Source organism: Astatotilapia calliptera, chromosome 18 (assembly GCF_964374335.1).
Source record: "Astatotilapia calliptera chromosome 18, fAstCal68.1, whole genome shotgun sequence".
In the NCBI taxonomy this organism is placed as follows: Eukaryota; Metazoa; Chordata; class Actinopteri; order Cichliformes; family Cichlidae; genus Astatotilapia; species Astatotilapia calliptera.
Genome location: NC_137439.1, coordinates 21,399,949 through 21,420,891, shown reverse-complemented (window position 1 = coordinate 21,420,891; position 20,943 = coordinate 21,399,949). Strand labels below are relative to the sequence as shown.

Genomic DNA, 20,943 nt, shown 5'->3' with positions numbered 1-20,943 from the left:
CACCATGTGCAACCTCAGTGACTAATGACTAAAAAAGAGGAAGCTACCTGTAGGCTATTCACCCTCATACACTGTTTAGTGGATTTGTGCTTAGCTCTGCCAGTATTTGAGGCACTGCAAAGGAAATGCTAAAACCCCACTAAGGATATTAACAGATTTAAATTGTTTGTTTGCAGTAAAATATTAAAAATACACCATTTTAATTGAGTTATGGACTTTTGTGCAATGTAGAACCAACTTTCATTTGCCTGTGTGTTATTAGAAATGAGGTCAGGACAAGAAAGGTTTGGAGCTAAATGAAGAGTTTCGTGGCAAGTTTTAGATTAGAAGACCAAGCTCAAGTATGCACATTGATGCTGGAGTTAGAGCCTGAGACCAGAGCGGAAATAAAGGAAACACCTAGCTTGGGTCTGTCTGTGAAAAAAGTCCACCTACTAAAACCTCAAAAGCTTACTAATTAGCGTGGTATTTGCCCACAAGCAGAAGGATCTACCTTCACTGGCCACTTCATTAGGTACCCTTGTTCGACTGCTCTTTAGAGAGAATATCTAAGCAGACAATCATGGGGCAGCAACTCAGTGCATTTAAGCCTGTAGACATGGTCAAGATGAAACGATGGAGTTCAAACTGAGCATCAGAATGGGGGAGAAAGGTGATTTAAGAGACTATGAATGTAGCGTGGTTGCTGATGGTCTCACAAACTGGTGATTTACTGGGATTTGTCTCTAGGGTTTACAGAGAATGGTCTGAAAAAAGAAAACATTCAGTGAGGGAAAAATGCCCTGTTGATGCCAGAAGTAAGAGGCAAAGACCAGACTGCTTTGAGCTGATAGAAAGCCAGTAATAATTCAAACAACCACTCATTACAACCAAGGTCTGCAAAATCTCTGAAAGCACAACCAATCCAAACTTAAAGCAGATGGGCTACAGCAGTAGAAGATCACACCAGGTGACTAATAACAGGAAACTCAGGCTACAAATCACACAGACTCACCGAAATTGGACAATAGTATGTATACTGGTAAATCATCGCCTGGTCCGATGAGATTCGATCTCTGCCGAAACATTCAGATGGTAGGGTTAGAATTTGGCATAAACAGCATTAAAAGCTGCTTTGTTATTTAGGCTACTGGTAATGCAATGGTGAGGTTTCCTGAAAATCTCATTGAATTCACTGCAGTCAAGTGGCCATCACAGTCACCAGATCTCAATTAATTAGAGCACCTTTGGGATCTCGGGCTCTTGTTCACGAGTGATGGGAAAAGGGAGTGTGAGATCGGATTGGTGCTACGGCTGCAGTGACGAGAACGATGTACGGGGTCCATTGTGGTGAAGAGAGAGCTGAGAGTAAAAGCGAAGCTCTCGATTTACTGGTCGATCTACGTCCTTACCCTCACCCATGGTCACAAGCTGTGGGTAGTGACCAAAAGAATGAGATCGCGTATACAAGCGGCGGAAATTAGCTTCCTCTTAAGGGTGAGAATTTTGGCCATCCGGGAGGGACTCAGAGTAGAGCTGCTGCTCCTCCACATTGAAAGGAGCCAGCTGAGGTGGTTCAGGCATCTGATATGGATGCCTCCTGGGTGAGGTGTACCTGGCATGTTCCACCGGGAGGAGGCCCCGGAGAGAGATTACACGACACATGCTGGAGAGATTATATCTCTTGGGTGCACTGGGAAAGCCTTGGTGTTCCCCCGGACAAGCTGGAGGAGGTGGCTGGGGAGAGGGAGGTCTGGGCTTTTCTGCTTAGCCTGCTGCCCCGACGATCCAGCCCCAGATAAGCAGAAGAAGACGGATGGATGGACCTTTGGGATGTGGTACAACAGGAGATTTACATCATGGATGTGCAGCTGACAAATCTGCACCAACTGTGTTTTGCTATCATATCAATATAGCTCGACATCTCTGAAGAATATTTCTAACACTTTGCTGAATCAATAGTTCGAAGAATTAAGGCAGCTCTGAAGGCAAAAAAGGGTCCAACCCAGTACTAGCAAGGTATACCTAATCAAATGCTCAACACTGCACAGTTTGACAGCTACATATCGAATTTCTTTGCTTTGGCTGAGAAAATAAAAAACCTCTAGAGCACATGTGTCAAAGTCAAGGCCCGCGGGCCACATCCGGCTCGGCGTACATTTATATCCGGGCCGCGAGATCATTTTATATAGATTTATTATTATTGTTATGCATGGCCCGGCGATATGAGGTGCTAATAATATACAAACAACAGATCCCATAATGCAGCGCTGCAGCCTCCTTGCTGAACGCTAGGCTAACTGGGAACATTCCCGTGTCAATCAAGTCAAACTTCTGTTATGGCGAAGCTAGCCGCTCACAATGGTGGAGAGAAAAGTTGATTCTGAAAGCAGAGCCTTTCAGCGCCAGTGGGTGACTGAATATATGTTTACAGATATTGGTAAATAAGACACACGGGGTGTCTTATTAGTGGAGCTAATGCGGCTGTAATTAAGGAATTTAATTTAAGACGGCACTACAGACAAAACATCAGGATAAGCTGAAAAACCTAAACGCAGAGCAGAAACTACAGAAAGTAGAAGAGCTAAAGAAGAATCTGACATTTCAGCAGATGTTTTTCACCAGAGCAAAATCACAAAGTGAAGCTGGTGTGAAAGCAAGTTTTATTGTAGCAGAGGAGATAGCCAAATCAGCCCGTTACCACTCTGAAGAGCTGCATGATGAAGGTGTGCGACGTCTTGTGTCCAGACAAAATGCAGAGTTTGGCAAATATGAGCCTGAGGAGAAATACGATTGCTGATCGGGTTTGTGAGATGGCCACTGATTTAAGAACACAGTTGTGTGAAAGAAGCAAGAACTTTATTGCACACTCTCTTGCTGTGGATGAAAGTGTAGATATGATGGACATTGCACAGCTGGCCATCTTCATCCGTGGTTAAAGTTAAAGTTGATTATTTTTAAGTTTATTTAATCTGGAATAATATTCCTGTCTATTTTTATTCATATTTATGTTTAAAAAACATTGTTTTAGTGTGTTCAATAAATGTTTATCTTGTTTGGCCCACGACCTAAAGTGTGCCTTGAGTTTTGGCCCCCTGTGCAATTGAGTTTGACACCCCCGCTCTAGAGTCTCTAATCTGAAAATACAAGCTACAACCAGCAGAAGAGAAGAGGGAAGAGGCCACCACGTTTCTGCATAAATAAAATGTACAGAATTTATTTTTAATTTTACAGATTTCCAGAGTCTCATGCGTTCATTCACCTAAATCTTTCCAGAGGAGGCAAATATTTTCCTGTTACCGTGGTACATGAATACACTTTTAAATCTAAATCTCACAGAGTAATGTCCTCTCTGTGCACAAAAAGATCTGCTCCCTCTCACAGCCTCTTCCTTTTTATACTAATCAAATTTGTATTTTGGCTTTGTATTTGGCGAGCTTACAAAAAACCATTAAAAACCCCCCAAAACATTTCAGAAACAAGACATACATTCTAAAAAAATGTTGCTCCATTTAATGATATAACTGATTATTAAAAACAATCAGCTCAAATGTCAGGCTTTCTTCATTTCTTATTCGCATTATTTTTCAATCTTTTCATGCTACTGCAACTTGCGGATTCACTGAGGGCACAGCGGTTTTTCTGATTGTAGCCTCATGTAACTAAAATATTAGGTCTACTTAAGGAGCTAAAAGTCGCTGGGCTATGTGAGAGTCTTATTACCACAAAGTGATGAGAAGTATTTAGCAGGCAGAGACCCCGCTGAGAAGAATTAAACTTTAATCCTCACTTCCAGTGTTTTAGCGATCATACACATTGAAGTGAAGCGAAAAACAGGCCGCTGGTTGGTGACAGTCAAGTCACGCTTACTTAAGCTGCACCTTAATGCAGAATGAACATAATCCAAATTTGATGCATGAAACTTGCTTAAAATTTCTCACATGCAGCACGAACAGTACAGAGGGGGATTTTTTTTCATGCACCTTCTAAAGAACAGAATCCTACCTGTAGACCATGCTGGCACAAGGTTGGGGAGATGCCTGGAACAAATGATTTTGTACATGAAGAAGATCCTCTAAGGTGCGCTGCTCTTGAGGTCTGTGGTCTTCAAGAGCTCCTGCAGGACAGCTGTTGAGGCTCGAGAAGTGCACCCGGGTTCCTGCCCCCTGCCTCTGCTGGATGGAACTGGAGCAGCGATCCAGCCTCGGCCCCCCTCTTTGCCTGGGCACAGGGATCTCACTGCAGGCTGCCTTCAGATACATGTTTAGATCAGACTTGTGTCACACAGGCCGATTGGATGCTTTCTTTTGCTCGCAAATCTCTTTCAATATATTTAGGCGTATGGTGTACTTACATCTCCATGTAAGTACATTGCAATGGCGCTCATGCGGGACAACAGAAGATATCCGTATTTGTTTGCTGAAGAGTTTTTGGCATGCCAAAGGCTAACGTTGCGATAGAGACTAATACCCTGACACAATTTCCATAGATGTTGCCTATCAAACAAGAACATGTGTGCTTGGAAGATCAGACAAGCACACAAACAGTATCAAGAGGAGACAAGAGGGGAGAGGGGGTCAGAAACATAACTCTGAGCCATGCCTGTGATGTCAACTTTATTCTTAGACTGACCGACAAATTAAAGGACAAAGACAGCTTTTGTTTGAGCTCTTGGCCGCGGTGAGAGAAACCCGCTAGTCTGTGAGGCGAGCCGAACAAAGCCACGGGGATATTTCTGTCTGCCCGTCAGAAATATCTTCCTGATACATCTATTACATGTACAGCCAATTCAAGCTGCAGCCGCGAACAAGACCTGGCCCACCTAGTCTACTCCGGTACTTAAAGTCCTTCAAAGCAAAGGATGACAGACAGGTATGAGTTTGATCATGGTGAACACACATATTACACTGTCTTATCAAGAGGCAACTTCACATGAAGGTAAGAGTAATGGACCCTGCTATTGTTACTAGTGCAATGTTGGTAAGGTGATAATGAGTTAGCTCTAGAAGTGTCCAAAGGTACATTCAGGGGATGCCAAACCCAAAAAAGCATGGCTATCATGTTTCGAGAACTATCTGCACCACTAAAGGCACTCAGTATTTTTTACAGATACAAATGTAATGTTTTTTATGACCCACGCTTATGGTTTCTAATGATATCAGCTAATATTCAAGAATTATTGAAGCTTGGAAAGACACCAAGCTTACTGCCATTATTTGTGCCGCACTGCATTTGAACACGCCATGATTTTCTAATATAATAGAGTAACATAGGAAGGAAGCACACGAGGCCAATAAAATGTAATTTCCCAGTTGTGGCCACAGAGATATCTGCAGTGTTGGGAAGGTTACTTTTAAAATGTATTCCACTACAGATTACAGAATACATGCCCCAAAATGTATTTTGTAACATATTCCGTCACGTTACTCAATGAGAGTAATGTATTCTGAATACTTTGGATTACTTAATATATTATCATGCTTTTTTACAACTACATGAATGTACTATTGCTGTGTGATTTATTACTATTACTGAAGGTTACTCGCCATAATACCAACTAGATTTTTAAATCTTAATATAAAATGAGTAACAGTAGGTGGACATTAGGTAAGGCTGCACTTTTTGCAGTCATCTCGTATAGAAAAGTATTCAGCGCGTATATAAAACAGGTCCGCAGCTCCGAACCGTAGTAAAGTGACCTCTGGCTAATGCGTCGGTTCTGTGTCGGGCTCGTAGCCGAAAACTAGCTTTACTTTGTTGTCTGGGTCAAGTTTGCTAGTGAGAGACAGAGAGAGGCGTTGAAAGGCTGCTCCAGCGAAACTTATTGTTTCGGGGGAAAACACGAACACAGTGTACAGTCGAGTCTTAATAGGTTACTTACAACTGGGCTCGTCAGGCACTCTTCTTGGCTGCAGTGGTTATTATTATATTTACATGCTTCCAGCTCCCGTTTCTGCTCGTTGACAGCTCGTACTTTTCCACTTTTTCTCCCTCCCTCGCTCACAGACACATAACGGTTATGGCAGTCCATTCTCTCTGCAGCATGGACTACACTGCCCATGAGGCTACATTCTTTAGGGCTATGCCTGTAACACTCTGCCTATAGCCTTCATATTAAATCATTTTTAAAAAATAAATTCTTCACGTCATTATGAGAGGCGAGATTGAGACACAGGCATTTGAGCCTCTTAATGCGTGTTTTGTTTGGGTTTCCACCAGCGTGGAATTACCAAAAATAGAGATGGCATAGCCTAACATATGAAACAGGAGAAGACCGCCATGTAATCCCTTTACTTCAGCAAAGTAACTGTATTCTGAATACCACCTTTTAACGGAATACAGTTACTCATATTTTGTATTTTAATCACGTAACGGCGGTACATGTATTCCGTCACTCCCAACACTGGATATCTGTTAAGCAAAACCATACAAAACCGTATTTATTATTCAGGACTCTATCATTAGATTACTTGCTAGACTTCTCTCTTTTTTTATATGACTTGAAAAACCTTGAATTCATGTATTTTATTATTATTAGAGATGTTTTCATGTAACCTGATTTTTTGTTTTTAAAATTCACTTTTTTTTCTCCTGAAAACTCTTTTTTTAGATTAGACACCCCTCATTTAATAAACCTCGTTAGGCCCCTGTAGGAGGGCTGAGGAACAACATGAAACACATCCATCTTCCCCAAATCCCCAAGCAGCCAAAAGAGCAAATTGATAAAGTGAATAGGTCTTGTATTTATTATTCATCAGTTTCACAAATACAGGAGTATAAATTAATGTGGTGGAGAGCCAAGGCCGGAAAAAATCTGTCTTTTTTTTTTTGGTTGTTCTCATTAGGGTTTGCCACAGCAGATCATTTGCCTCCGTAGCGCTCGAGCATCCTCTTCTGTCATACCAACCCTCGACATGTCCTCCTTCAGTGGTCTTCCTCTTTTCCTCCTGCCTGGCAGCTCCATATTCTGCATCTTATGTCCCGCCTCTGCACATGTCCAAGCTGCTCTAACTTCCTGTCTAAATGGCTCAGCCTGAAGTGTCCTTCTGACACATTTATTTCTAATTCTGACCATCCTGCTCGAAAAACAAAAACCTTAACATCTTCCACTCTGCTCTCTCCAGCGCCATCTCTCTCCAGCTCTTGTGTTTTGTCAGGGCCATCGTCTCCAAACCATGCATCGCAGCGAGTCTCGCTACCATTTTTAAACCTTCTCTTTCACTCTTGCTGCTATCTTATGTTAACCCGACACTTCGTCTCCACCCTGCCTGCACTCCCTTCGCTGCTTTTGATGGTTGACCCTCTACTCTTTGCATTGCTATTGTTAGAATGAGAGAAGTAGAGGCTCTCCCTCATTCACTCACAAGTATTCTCTCTCGCTTCTATTGACTTTCATTCCTCTTCTCTCCAGAGCATACCTCCACCTCTCCAGGCTCTCTTCACATCACAATGTCATCTGCAAATGACGTCTAAAGAGACTCCTGCCTGACCTCCTCTGTTAAACTGTTAAACAGTCCATCACCACTCCAAACAAGAAAGGGATCAGAGCTGATTCCTCAACTTACTCCAACTTGAACCCACCTGTCTTTCCTACTGCACACCTCACCACTCTCTTGATGCCCTGCTCCCCCCGCAGGCACTTCTGTGCCAGTCCTGACTTCCTCATGCAGTACCCCATTTCCTCCTTTATCACTATCAGGTGTTTTACTTAGATCCACAGTGCAACTTTTTATGACTTTCTTTATACTTCTCCAGAAATCCAAACCGAGATTACTTAATCAAAATAAACAGACCAAAATACAACAACTTGCCTCTTTAGTCAGGATAAACAAGAGAAAACTATTCAAAAGAAATGGCAGCTCACTCATTTAAACACAAAGCCTGCAGGAGATGCTACAAATAAACACGGGTCTGGCTTATAGAGGATGGAGAAGCAGACAATCTTCAGTTTAGGTGATAGTCGTCTTGTTTTCTTACATGGTGAGGACTTGAGCCAAGACTTCACCATGTAAGGAACCATATTCTGAGCTGTACCTGAGCCACATCAGTCACAGCCAGGCACCCACACATCCTAATTACCATATTCAGCCTGACACTATGCAGACCTCCCTGCCCTCTCATCATAGCTTTAAAATGTGGCTAGGGACAGTGAAATGTGCTAAATTTATGTACAATGATAATTCTGGTCTCATGCAGTTCAGAAGTTGTGATTGGCTTGTCAGATTAAATAGGGGGTCTCACACATTACAGTGCTGCAAAAAGACTGGGCGTTCAAAGCTGCTTCTGCTTGTAGGCAAGCCATAAAGGAGGGTCATTCTTCTTCTGAGCTGTATAACATACAACATGTGCTATTTTTGTCCTGTATCTGGGAAATTTCTGAAAAACATCAACATCTATTTGTTGGACTGAGACTGTTTAAGGTCATGAATCCTACTGACTTTGGAGAATGACTAACTTTACTCTGATTTTTGTTTCAGGGCCACCACGAGGTTGACATTTTTGGCTTCAGGTTAAAACATTTTGACCAGTCATATTCCACAGCATTTGGGTCTCATAGCCATGGTGTCCTAAGTATAAGGAAGGATGGAATTTATGGATCCCAAACGGTAGACAGAGTGTTTAGAGTGCTGCTAGATGTGTTTTATAGTCGTAACAGTCACAAGAACAAGTATCTACACTGCAATACAATATATGCGAGGCTTCTCTATCACTGCCTTCTCTTTTGCAGTTAACTGTATGTGACTGCCCTCTTGTGGAACTGCAAGGTCCATGTAAAAAAAAAAAAAAAAACACCGACAAACACTGACAAAAAACAAAACAAAAATCCCGTTAATGTCTGCTTATCAAAGCTGAAGAGGTTGAAGTAATGAAAAATACTCATCATCATACTCTCATCAAGAAAACAAGAAAAACAACATAAAACATATCACACACACACACACACACACACACACACACACACACACACACACACACACACACTAACCAATAGACACGTGCATCAGTCATCCGGAAGCTGCCACATATGAGGATGCCTTCAGGGGCTGAAAATGGAGATAAGGTGTGCTGGATGAATGTGGGGGAGCTGAGAGCACCTCTGCGTCTGCTATGTCCTCCCACTCAGTGTGCAGTGCAAGAGGCAGACACAGAGCATTTAGTCTATTTCAGTCCCCAGAAATGTGAGGCCTTTTCTTCACTGTTCCCTCCAAGACCAGAGTGACTCATCCACGCTTGTACACAATCAGACTTCCGCAGGCGGCGAGGCAACGATTCCAGAGCAAGCAGACCCACTAAATGGATTACGATTATCAGTCACATGCAAATGACTTAACCTGCTGTCAAAGAATGCAAAGGTGCTTTGTTTTAACTTTACACATACTTTATTTACAGAGAGCAATATAGTGTATGTGCAAAGGGAAACATAAAACACACAAAAGCATCAGCAACAACAGCACTCAGAGAGCACAACTCCTCCCACAGGGCAAGGGTGATATAACTTTTAATGTTTTATTACAACATGCTGATATCAGCCTATTTTCATAACAACACCTGACCTTTGACCTATGACCTTAAAAAATACACAGTTTTAGTATGTAATGCTTTATCTTTACCCCTATGATTGGCTATAATCCTTGGCTTCTATAATCTGGAAAAACCTGAAATTTTACGATGTTTTCATGGAGTTTGTGATTTTGCTAAACTTTATGGCATCATTGTGACGTCATACTGCGTCATATTGAAAAAATAAAGTGTGTTTTACAGCTCTCTTTATGTCCTTTCATTTGAGATATTATATTTGATATGGTTTGTTGTTTTTCAAGATTAACTTTGACTTTTGGGGGCTAACAATGAAGATCAATGTCAAATGCTTAGCCAACCTAGGTACTCATGCCCCCCCCCAAGGTCTAGTATATTTTGGTGAAGTTTGAAGATGATCCATAAAAAACTGTGGGTACATTTGGTGTGACCTGGACCCACATTTCACTAAAAGTAAATGAGGTCAGGCTGTTATTGGTGTCTACCATCACACAAAATTTGAACATGATATGCTGAAAACTGTGGACGTTAGACTGCAGGACAGACAAACTAACAGAACTGACTAAATTGTTCCTCCCTTCTGGGGGAGAATGAATTAAAAGGAAGAAACAGGTAAGGAAACTTGCTTCTGCACATGCCGTTGCACACGCTAAAGCAAAACAGGTCTGTAAGAATACAATCAGGGTCCAGAGGCTTGCTTTATTAGCTGCCATGACTGCTGTCCTTTTAAAATATTTAGACTGGTATAATGCTGCTCTGAGTCACCCGCTAGACACAACAGAAGAGAATAAACTGCCCTATTTGAAAGGATCTGCTTAAGATGTATCTGTATTCATGGAGTGTTTCATTTTTTATGCAGTCCCTAATTTGATTTACTACGTTATGTTATTTATTCATAAAGCATCGCTGTATATCTGGATAGTTTGAAAAGGCTTATAAATTCAAATAATATCCTCTAATATAATATTTTTTGAAGGATCCTGAGCCAAGATAAGTGTGTATGAAGTTATCAAAGTAAAAAAATGCACAGAGAATGGCTTTTGCTTTGACTGTTTGCCTGTGGCAAGTTTCCAGCAATAATGAGATAGCTTTGCTGTAAACTTATCAGACAAGATGTCACAGATCTAAAGTTACTAATGTAAATAGTAGTGGACCAAGTAAAGAGCCCTGAAGGACCCCTGTAGAATAATGCTATTACATTATTATTAATATTTTTATTCAGTATAACAATCTGTCAAAACTAATAAACAAAGCATATTGAATTTATAGACTGAAATGCAGAATAGCTTTTTGAGCTTCTCTGGATTCAAAACATCCCCATTAGGCCAGCTGTCCTCTCATTGGCTGCCTCTTGCAAACAGAAACTTTGAATAACAGGTTGGTGTAATGTCTGCACTCACAGACCTCATTAATTGACTTTAGCCTTGTTTAAAATAGGCACTGAACATCATAGATTTAAAATTTAGAGTTAAATATTACTTCTGAATCACAGCAATGACAAAAAATAGTCAAATATATCATTTTGAGGTATTTCAGTACTAAAAAACTAAAATTAACTTCTGGCTTTGTTTTTGTTTTAAATTCTGCTCAAAGGAGGATCGCCATTACTCATAGAGTGGTGATCACGATATCTCAATAGATGCTAGAGAAGGAGATGTCCCACAGGATGCCATGCAAAGTGTACTCATGGTGGGATCTCAGCTTAAGTACAGAGTCTGTTTCTCTCAATACAAGACATTAAACTGAGGAAGTCTTTTTTTTCTTTTGAAAAATAACATGGAGTCCTTAAGAGATAAGCAATAACTCTTTATTGTCATTACAGTCATACCAAGTACAATAGTACAACGAAATTGGAAACTGTCCTGTGTCTGCACTATGCACAACACAACACAACACAACACAACACAACACAACACAACACAACACAGTTACTTAACTTAATAAAAAAATAAAAAGAATGAGTGCATGTTTTTATTGCACATTGTTATTATTATTGTTGTTGTTGTAATTGTTATTAAAAAGTCCAGGGAGGTAGCCAATCGGGTCAGCATTGATTAGGTCTATTGTCCTGTTGTAAAAGCTGTCCTTGAGTCTGTTTGTCCGCGACCTGAGCAGCCTGAATCTCCTGCCAGATGGCAGCAGCTTAAACGCCCGGTGTCCTGTGTGTGTACAGTCCTGTAGGATGCTGTGTGCCCTCTTGAGACAGCAACTGCTGTACAGGTCCTTCAGGGAGGGAAGAGGATGTCCAGTGACCTTCTGGGCTATATTGATAACCCTCTGAAGTCTCTTTATGTGTGCCGTGGTGCAGCTGGAGAACCACGCACAGATGCAGTATGTCAGCACACTTTCAATGGAGTAAAGGTAGAAGACAATCAGCAGCTCCTTCTTCAGGTCCATTTTTCTGAGGAGTCTCAGAAAATGGAGACACTGTTGGGCCTTCTTGAAAACCGCCGAGGTGCTCCATTGGAGGTCTGTGTCTATGTGCACATCCAGGAACTTGAAGCTGGACACCCTTTCCACACACTCCCCGTTGATTCTGGCAGGCTGCAGCTCAGACTTCCTCCTTTTGAAGTCGACTACCAGCTCTTTTGTCTTGGTGATATTAAGGTCCAGGTTGTTGTCTGCGCACCGATCCGACAGCCTCTGAACCTCAGCTCTCTTTGCCGTCTCGTTTTGTTTTCCCGCAGAAATGAGCCCCAACAACAGACACTTTTGAACAACAGATTTGTCAGTGCACGCCATTTAACTTTCAAACCTTTTCAAATGATTCTGTGATAAACTGAAGTCTCCATCTTACTTTCATCCCTTGCTGAGCTGTAATCACTCCTTTGTAACTTCTGCAGTGTTAAGCATAAGAATACCTACATGAAACGTTTTATTTGAACGGACTTTTCTAGGGTTTCTCAGCTCTTTCTCGGCTATACAGGGCTGCCCTCTTGTGGACATACTGGACACAGCTTCAGTATTCACCTTCACATCCTCGTTTCAAACTGTAAGAGTCTAAAGCCTCATTTGACGCATCTGTAAATATTTATTGATATAGATTTAAAAGAAATAAATATTCAGCACTGAAGTCACCGTGATTAGCTGAAACATTCATGCATCACTGGCAATATGAAATGGACCGAAAATGGAGATAAGACGTGCTGGATGAATGTGGGGGAGCTGAGAGCACCTCTGTGTCTGCTATGTCCTCCCACTCAGTACTCAGTGTGAGAGACACAGAGCATTTAGTCTATTTCAGTCCCTGGAAATGTGAGGCCTTTTCTTCACTGTTCCCTCCAAGACCAGAGTGACTCATCCACACTTGTACACAATCAGACTTCTGCAAGCAGTCAGGCAAAAAGGAAAATAAAAATTAACTACTCAGTGGGACATGAGGCAGTTAATCAATAATCTGATCTGCACAGGTCATGTTTTACTATTTGTTGATGCCGTCATGAAAACATTTCGGTATCACTGTTTTATCTCGCTGTCCTTTCACATCTTTCATTTGGCAGACCAATCACGTGGAAACTGTTTGATACTTTACGAAAAAGACCCTCAGTGTATTATATTCTTCAACATTACTCATGACTTGTTCACGTTTGCCTGCTGTTCATATTCTGAAGTACGTCCTTATTAGTCATGACACAAAACACAGCACAGGTTGGCTGTGGTTCAGTAGGGAGAGAAGTTCATCCATTTCATGTAATAAGATTTCCAATGTCTTTAAAAAGGAGCTGAGCCCCTGTTCGCCTCAGATGCACTCATTAATGTGTGTGATACTGTAAATAAACAGTAATACATACAGTATTAACAGATATAGACCACCTGTCATTACAATAAGAAAGCAACTATTTTATAACTCCCATACAAACCTAAAAATGATTGAATGCATGTTTTTCTACCCATATTTAAGCCCACTGGACGTCTCAGAGTCAGAATTCAATCAAGCAAAAAGCAAAAATAATAATTTTCTTCACTGAAAACAGTGAAGAAAATTATTATTTTTCATTAGGATGCTGAATTTGCTGCTTTTTTTTGTAAAATTGGAAATTCATGCATGGCAAACAAGAATATATTTTAATACTAAAAAAAGTCATTTTGATTAAAGAGCTTGTGCACACTGGTGGATTAATCTTTACAGAAACATAAAAACAATTTCTGTAATAACCAAAACTGTTAATAGAGCAGCTGTGGCATAAAGTTTTAACACTGTACATAAAAGGCCAGTTTCCAAACATTACAATGTGTTAATACTATGTGGTGGTGTCTCTATGGCTGTAAATGTAAGTGACACCAACATCTGTTATAATGATTTAAGAAAAACAATTAAATGTTGTCTAGCTTGTCAGTAAGCTTAGTGATTTGCTGATATGCACATCCTGATTGCGAACTTGTGTAAGGAAATCCTGTTGTTTACTTGTAAAAGCCTAATAAAAAATAACCTTTGATACAACACAATAAAAGATATGACAAAGATGATGATGTGTTTTTTTGTTTTCAGAAAATAAACAAGGTTACTTCCTTTTAGTGTATGCTATATAATGCCTTGTAGGGAGAGGCACTGACAGCATATCCCGAGAAACAGAACGAGTGAAATGATGAAGACCTTACTGACTGTGTTAACCGTCTCCCTGTTCTACCTGTGTGTGGCTGAGGTAAGTTAGCTGGACGGCCAAGCAGGAGAAGCCAATCCAACTGAGAGTCCTGTCATCAATGCAGCTTGTTCAGCAGGGAATGAGAAAAACTACATCCAACTTGCTTTAATGTTAAAAGAACTGGAGGCCAAGCTGAAGGACACTGAGAAGCAGTTTGAGAAAAAGTTGGCGAATCTGAGGTCAGAGATCCAAGGTAAGATCATACTGCACAGCTATTTCATTAATTCCATGTTTTCCATTTTAATAATGTCTTATTTTCACGCTACACCACAAGGCAGTCGAGTGGCATTTGGTGCATCCATCAGTAATGTTGGAAATATTGGACCATTCAATACAGAGATCACACTGCTCTACAGGAATGTCTACTTTAACTCAGGCTCTTTCAACCCTGCAACGGGTAAACTTACCATAATTATATGTATTTGTACACATGGGTTTATTTGTTAGTTTTGCAGTATTTGTACTGCATTTCACTACCACTGCTCTTCTTAATGCCTTATAAGCTGTAACTGTGTCCATCATCTCCAGGTATTTTCACTGCTCCGGTCAGAGGAGTTTATTACTTCAGCTTCTCTGGTCATAATATATCATCTAGACCGATGGGGCTGCGTCTGATGAAGAATGGAGAGCAGATGGTGACAGTGTACAACCATGCTGCTGGAAATCGCCATGAGACAGCCACCAATGGCATGACTCTGCAGCTGGCTGCAGGAGACCAGGTGTACATGAGGCTCCGTGCAAACACCTGGATTTATGATAATAACAACAACCACAGCACCTTCATTGGCCACTTGTTATTCCCTCTGTGACTAAGATGAAGTTCAGACAAGCATAGTTGAAAAGTCATATATGAGTGAGGAGAAAAACCTTAAAACATTTTGTTTTTTATTAGTGAATGTGTGGAGAGAAGTCTATTTCAATACAGCTAAAAATAACACATTTTTAAAAATGAATAGTTTTGTATCTTCAGCTTTAAAATGTATTACTAGCTATTGTGAGACAACCCCCCCCCCCAACAACAACTGAGGTATAAATATGAATTAGTGTATAGTAGGTGTAAAATATTGTATTTCACTGGTGAAATTAACATTTTTTCTCAATAAAATCATTTTGACTAAAGTGTGTTTTTTTTTTAAATTAAATGATCAATGGTACTCCGAGGGAGCTTGCCTCTTATCAGTCTCTGGCCCACACTAAAGCAAACAAGACAACAAGACCACCACCAGGGTCCCAAGGCCTGTTTTATTATCCACCGTGACTGGCATCCTTTTGAAATATTTATACTGGTATGATGGTGCTCTGAGTTGCTCGCCAGACACAACAGGAGAGAGTCAACCCAATCAAACAAAACATAGCCCCCACTCATTTAAAATAATCTGCTGAAAATGTATCTGTATTCATGGAGTGTTTTATTTTTCATAAGAAAAATAATGTTATTTACACCTGTTATTTGTTATTTATTAATTTTTTTCCCAAATTACCCTGAAGATATTTTAAAAACACTGCTGCACAACTGGATCATTTGAAAAGCCTTATAAAAGCAAGATTATTAATAAATAATATCGTGGAGTCTAATATTTTTTGAAGGATTGTGTATGGGGTGCCTTTTGTAAAGTGAAACATGTTGAAATTAACAGCAACATTTTTCCACATTTAGCTCAAAACCTTACAACAACATGTTTTTTCAAATCTCCAAAAGTTGATTCTGTTCATCTGGATGTAACGTTTTCAGTGGGAGAAACGTTTCATCATTCATCCAAGTGACTTCTTCAGTCTCAGCTGACTGCAGGTTTCCCCAATCTTATAAACAGTACATTTGCATAATGACTGAAACCAGCCCAGTGAAGGAACAATGGGCTGGGAGGTCAGTTCCTTCAAAATATTTGTGCAAATTCTCATGAACATTGATCAACAACCACTGATCAAAGACCACTGATCAATGGCCATGAGTACCATTCACAGAGAGTTGGGGAATGGCTGCAATCACAGCATTGTAAGATGGCGAAAGATGTACCCTTAGGTCCACTCCTCGATTCAGAGATGGACTTTCCCCTTTCACGTAAATGGCTTCCTTGACTCCGTGTTCAAACCAGCGTTCCTCCCTGTCCCGGATGTGTACATCCTCATCATTCTAGCTATGTAGACTATTTCCAAGAGAAAACAAAAAAACGACCCAATGAGGTCTTTTAAGATAACTGACAGACAGGGAAGTCCTGGTCTTGTTAGGAAAGATAACACCTATGCTATACATTGAATGGTGCAGCATTCATTTGAGAAATTATTAACCTCCCACAATGTGACTATTCAAAGTTGGGACCAGGAAGCAGAGGTGCAGTCTCACGTGCCTCTCTGCAGCTTCCCTCCTCCTGTCATCTCCCTAAAACCCAAAAGACTGACAAAAAACAAAGTATTGTGGCGAGCTCAGAAAAGGAGTCGTTTGGTCTTGCTTCCGTGAGCTAGCCAGGGAGCACAGCCGTTTATTAACAATTCTAGAAAAACACTGCCGCTAGCTAATGCTCAGCGCGGCCACACACAGCGAAAAACAACAACAACAACAACAACACACAGGGCGCCCTCTGACCCCGGAAGGACACACCGTCGCAGCGAGAGGGCGTCACCTGTCACTTTGGCAACATAAACAAAATATAACTGTACAAACAGAACCCCGAACAGCCCTGACCCGCTACAGTATAGTAATGAAATTGTAAAAAGAAAATGATAATAATAATTAAAGGGAAGAGTTACAAATATCATCCTGAAATACACCAAACAGTAGATCAGTTAAATATAGATTATTAAACATTAGGTCACTTTCTTCTAAGTTCCTGATATCATATGATTTAATAACTGATCAACATACTGATTTATGTTGCCTTACGGAAACCTGGTTACACATTATCTAGGTTTATACTTTAGTTAAAATCAATCAGCACACAGGAGTCCTACTAAGGCTACGTCCACACGTACCCGGGTATTTTTGAAAACGCAGATTTTTCTATGCGTTTGCACCTTTCGCCCACACGTAAACGCTGTTTTCGGTCACTGAAAACTGAGATTTTTAAAAACTCTGGCCAGGGTGGATATTTTTGAAAACTCCGTTTTTGCATTTACGTGTGGACGAGAAAAACTGAGAAAACTGAGAAAACGCAGCGTCAAAGGTGTGCGCCTTTTTTGACGTCACACTGTGCGCCACGTTATTGTTTTGGTGAAATGAATTTCTACAATACTATTACTGTTAATTGTACTCTCTGCAGTGTTTAAATGCTTACATATATACACACACAGTTACTGTCCCTCCACACATACGACTCAGTTCTGCTTCTATGCCCCATCCTTGTTTACCATTTCCCACGAGGCTTCTAGACTTCTAATTGGCCAACACGGTTAGGAATATATTGCCACCTGTTGCTTTGGCATGTTCCTAGCAGCATTTTCCTTCATTTCTGCGTTTACGTGTGGACGGGATTATTTTTTAAAACGAAAACGGAAAGTCTCCGTTATCAAAAATACCCGTGTATAGTGGGGCAAAAAAGTATTTAGTCAGCCACCGATTGTGCAAGTTCCCCCACCTAAAATGATGACAGAGGTCAGTAATTTGCACCAGAGGTACACTTCAACTGTGAGAGACAAAATGTGAAAAAAAAATCCATGAATCCACATGGTAGGATTTGTAAAGAATTTATTCGTAAATCAGGGTGGAAAATAAGTATTTGGTCAATAACAAAAATACAACTCAATACTTTGTAACATAACCTTTGTTGGCAATAACAGAGGTCAAACGTTTACTATAGGTCTTTACCAGGTTTGCACACACAGTAGCTGGTATTTTGGCCCATTCCTCCATGCAGATCTTCTCGAGAGCAGTGATGTTTTGGGGCTGTCGCCGAGCAACACGGACTTTCAACTCCCGCCACAGATTTTCTATGGGGTTGAGGTCTGGAGAAAAAAAAGAGGGAGAGGCACTAGAGGTCAGCGACCGTAACACGGTATTCCTATTTTTTTCAGTTCTAATAATCAAGACAAAGACAACTCAGAGACAATGTTTATCTTGAATTACACTTCATGAAAATGCAGTTTCAAGCCCTATTGTTGTAATTGTGAAAGCATACAATACAATAGTCTAATTAACCTGTTGTTATCAAAGAAAAGTGTTCTCAAGTTCATCTCCCTGTTGGAGCTCAGTCTGGGTGGAGTTCTTTTTTTCTCCTCGTCTTTCTTCATGTTGTGCATTTTCTATGGTTTCGGTTCGTATCTTAAATGCCCCATGGGGATAGAAAAAAGTCTTTTTGACTTTGAAAATAGGGAAACCAACATGAGGAAATGAGACCTAGTTTAATTTTCCCAGTGAGATAATATCAAACAAATCACAAACTTTGTAATCAGTACAATCGGAGTCGAGCATTTCTGATTTGTTGCTTTTTTGTGAAAGGAGCCCCAGTATAGTGTTGTGGAGGAAGAGTTTAGGTAGGACGTCTACATTGTGTTTATCGTTGAAGAAGATAACATCACAGGAATTACTTATCATGAACCTAAGGATAGGATGCACAAAACTAAGAGTCAGGATTTTGAATGAATTAAAACTCTCTGAGTCTTTGGTAAATTAAGAAACCAGAGTGGAAGCTGTTGCCTCTCCTCCTCCTCGCCCTGTAGTTTGAGGCTTCTGAGACTTAGGCTACATCCACACGTACAGTGGGGCAAAAAAGTATTTAGTCAGCCACCGATTGTGCAAGTTCCCCCACCTAAAATGATGACAGAGGTCAGTAATTTGCACCAGAGGTACACTTCAACTGTGAGAGACAGAATGTGAAAAAAAAATCCATGAATCCACATGGTAGGATTTGTAAAGAATTTATTCGTAAATCAGGGTGGAAAATAAGTATTTGGTCAATAACAAAAATACAACTCAATACTTTGTAACATAACCTTTGTTGGCAATAACAGAGGTCAAACGTTTACTATAGGTCTTTACCAGGTTTGCACACACAGTAGCTGGTATTTTGGCCCATTCCTCCATGCAGATCTTCTCGAGAGCAGCGATGTTTTGGGGCTGTCGCCGAGCAACACGGACTTTCAACTCCCGCCACAGATTTTCTATGGGGTTGAGGTCTGGAGACTGGCTAGGCCACTCCAGGACTTTCAAATGCTTCTTACGGAGCCACTCCTTTGTTGCCCGGGCGGTGTGTTTTGGATCATTGTCATGTTGGAAGACCCAGCCTCGTGTCATCTTCAAAGTTCTCACTGATGGAAGGAGGTTTTGGCTCAAAATCTCACGATACATGGCCCCATTCATTCTGTCCTTAACACGGATCAGTCGTCCTGTCCCCTTGGCAGAAAAACAGCCCCATAGCATGATGTTTCCACCCCCATGCTTCACAGTAGGTATGGTGTTCTTGGGATGCAACTCAGTATTCTTCTTCCTCCAAACACGACGAGTTGAGTTTATACCAAAAAGTTCTACTTTGGTTTCATCTGACCACATGACATTCTCCCAATCCTCTGCTGTATCATCCATGTGCTCTCTGGCAAACTTCAGACGGGCCTGGACATGCACTGGCTTCAGCAGCAGAACACGTCTGGCACTGCGGGATTTGATTCCCTGCCGTTGTAGTGTGTTACTGATGGTGACCTTTGTTACTTTGGTCCCAGCTCTCTGCAGGTCATTCACCAGGTCCCCCCGTGTGGTTCTGGGATCTTTGCTCACCGTTCTCATGATCATTTTGACCCCACGGGATGAGATCTTGCGTGGAGCCCCAGATCGAGGGAGATTATCAGTGGTCTTGTATGTCTTCCATTTTCTGATGATTGCTCCCACAGTTGATTTTTTTCACACCAAGCTGCTTGCCTATTGTAGATTCACTCTTCCCAGTCTGGTGCAGGTCTACAATACTTTTCCTGGTGTCCTTCGAAAGCTCTTTGGTCTTGGCCATGGCGGCGTTTGGAGTCTGATTGTTTGAGGCTGTGGACAGGTGTCTTTTATACAGATGATGAGTTCAAACAGGTGCCATTCATACAGGTAACGAGTGGGGGACAGAAAAGCTTCTTACAGAAGACGTTACAGGTCTGTGAGAGCCAGAGATTTTCCTTGTTTGAGGTGACCAAATACTTATTTTCCACCCTGATTTACGAATAAATTCTTTACAAATCCTACCATGTGGATTCATGGATTTTTTTTTCACATTCTGTCTCTCACAGTTGAAGTGTACCTCTGGTGCAAATTACTGACCTCTGTCATCATTTTAGGTGGGGGAACTTGCACAATCGGTGGCTGACTAAATACTTTTTTGCCCCACTGTACGTGTGGATGTAGCCTAAGTCTCAGAAGCCTCAAACTACAGGGCGAGGAGGAGGAGAGGCAACAGCTTCCACTCTGGTTTCTTAATTTACCAAAGACTCAGAGAGTTTTAATTCATTCAAAATCCTGACTCTTAGTTTTGTGCATCCTATCCTTAGGTTCATGATAAGTAATTCCTGTGATGTTATCTTCTTCAACGATAAACACAATGTAGACGTCCTACCTAAACTCTTCCTCCACAACACTTTATACTGGGGCTCCTTTCACAAAAAAGCAACAAATCAGAAATGCTCGACTCCGATTGTACTGATTACAAAGTTTGTGATTTGTTTGATATTATCTCACTGGGAAAATTAAACTAGGTCTCATTTCCTCATGTTGGTTTCCCTATTTTCAAAGTCAAAAAGACTTTTTTCTATCCCCATGGGGCATTTAAGATACGAACCGAAACCATAGAAAATGCACAACATGAAGAAAGACGAGGAGAAAAAA

At 41.0% G+C, this 20,943-nt stretch overlaps 2 protein-coding genes across 3 annotated transcripts in view; one reads left to right on the top strand and one right to left on the bottom strand.

Moving 5' to 3' along the window:
- Positions 1 to 4,518, bottom strand: part of kcnab1b (potassium voltage-gated channel subfamily A regulatory beta subunit 1b) — a 43,888-nt gene extending 39,370 nt beyond the window's left edge. The window contains exons 1-2 of one of the 2 annotated variants that reach the window (XM_026149089.2): positions 4,334 to 4,518; positions 3,985 to 4,229 (exon numbers count right to left, since the gene is read on the bottom strand). In XM_026149089.2, the coding sequence (XP_026004874.1) occupies positions 3,985 to 4,229; positions 4,334 to 4,492 (404 nt within the window). In that variant the 5' untranslated portion in view covers positions 4,493 to 4,518. Of the gene's footprint in view, positions 1 to 3,984; positions 4,271 to 4,333 lie in introns of those variants that run through there. The other variant, XM_026149090.2, reaches the window with a different exon arrangement.
- Positions 4,519 to 14,091: 9,573 nt separating this feature from the next.
- Positions 14,092 to 14,985, top strand: LOC145421774 (complement C1q-like protein 2). The gene is made up of 3 exons (XM_080292523.1): positions 14,092 to 14,352; positions 14,434 to 14,556; positions 14,688 to 14,985. The coding sequence occupies exons 1-3, from the start codon at positions 14,268 to 14,270 to the stop codon at positions 14,966 to 14,968; spliced, it is 489 nt and encodes a 162-aa protein (XP_080148649.1). The 5' UTR covers positions 14,092 to 14,267; the 3' UTR covers positions 14,969 to 14,985.
- Positions 14,986 to 20,943: the final 5,958 nt, after the last annotated feature.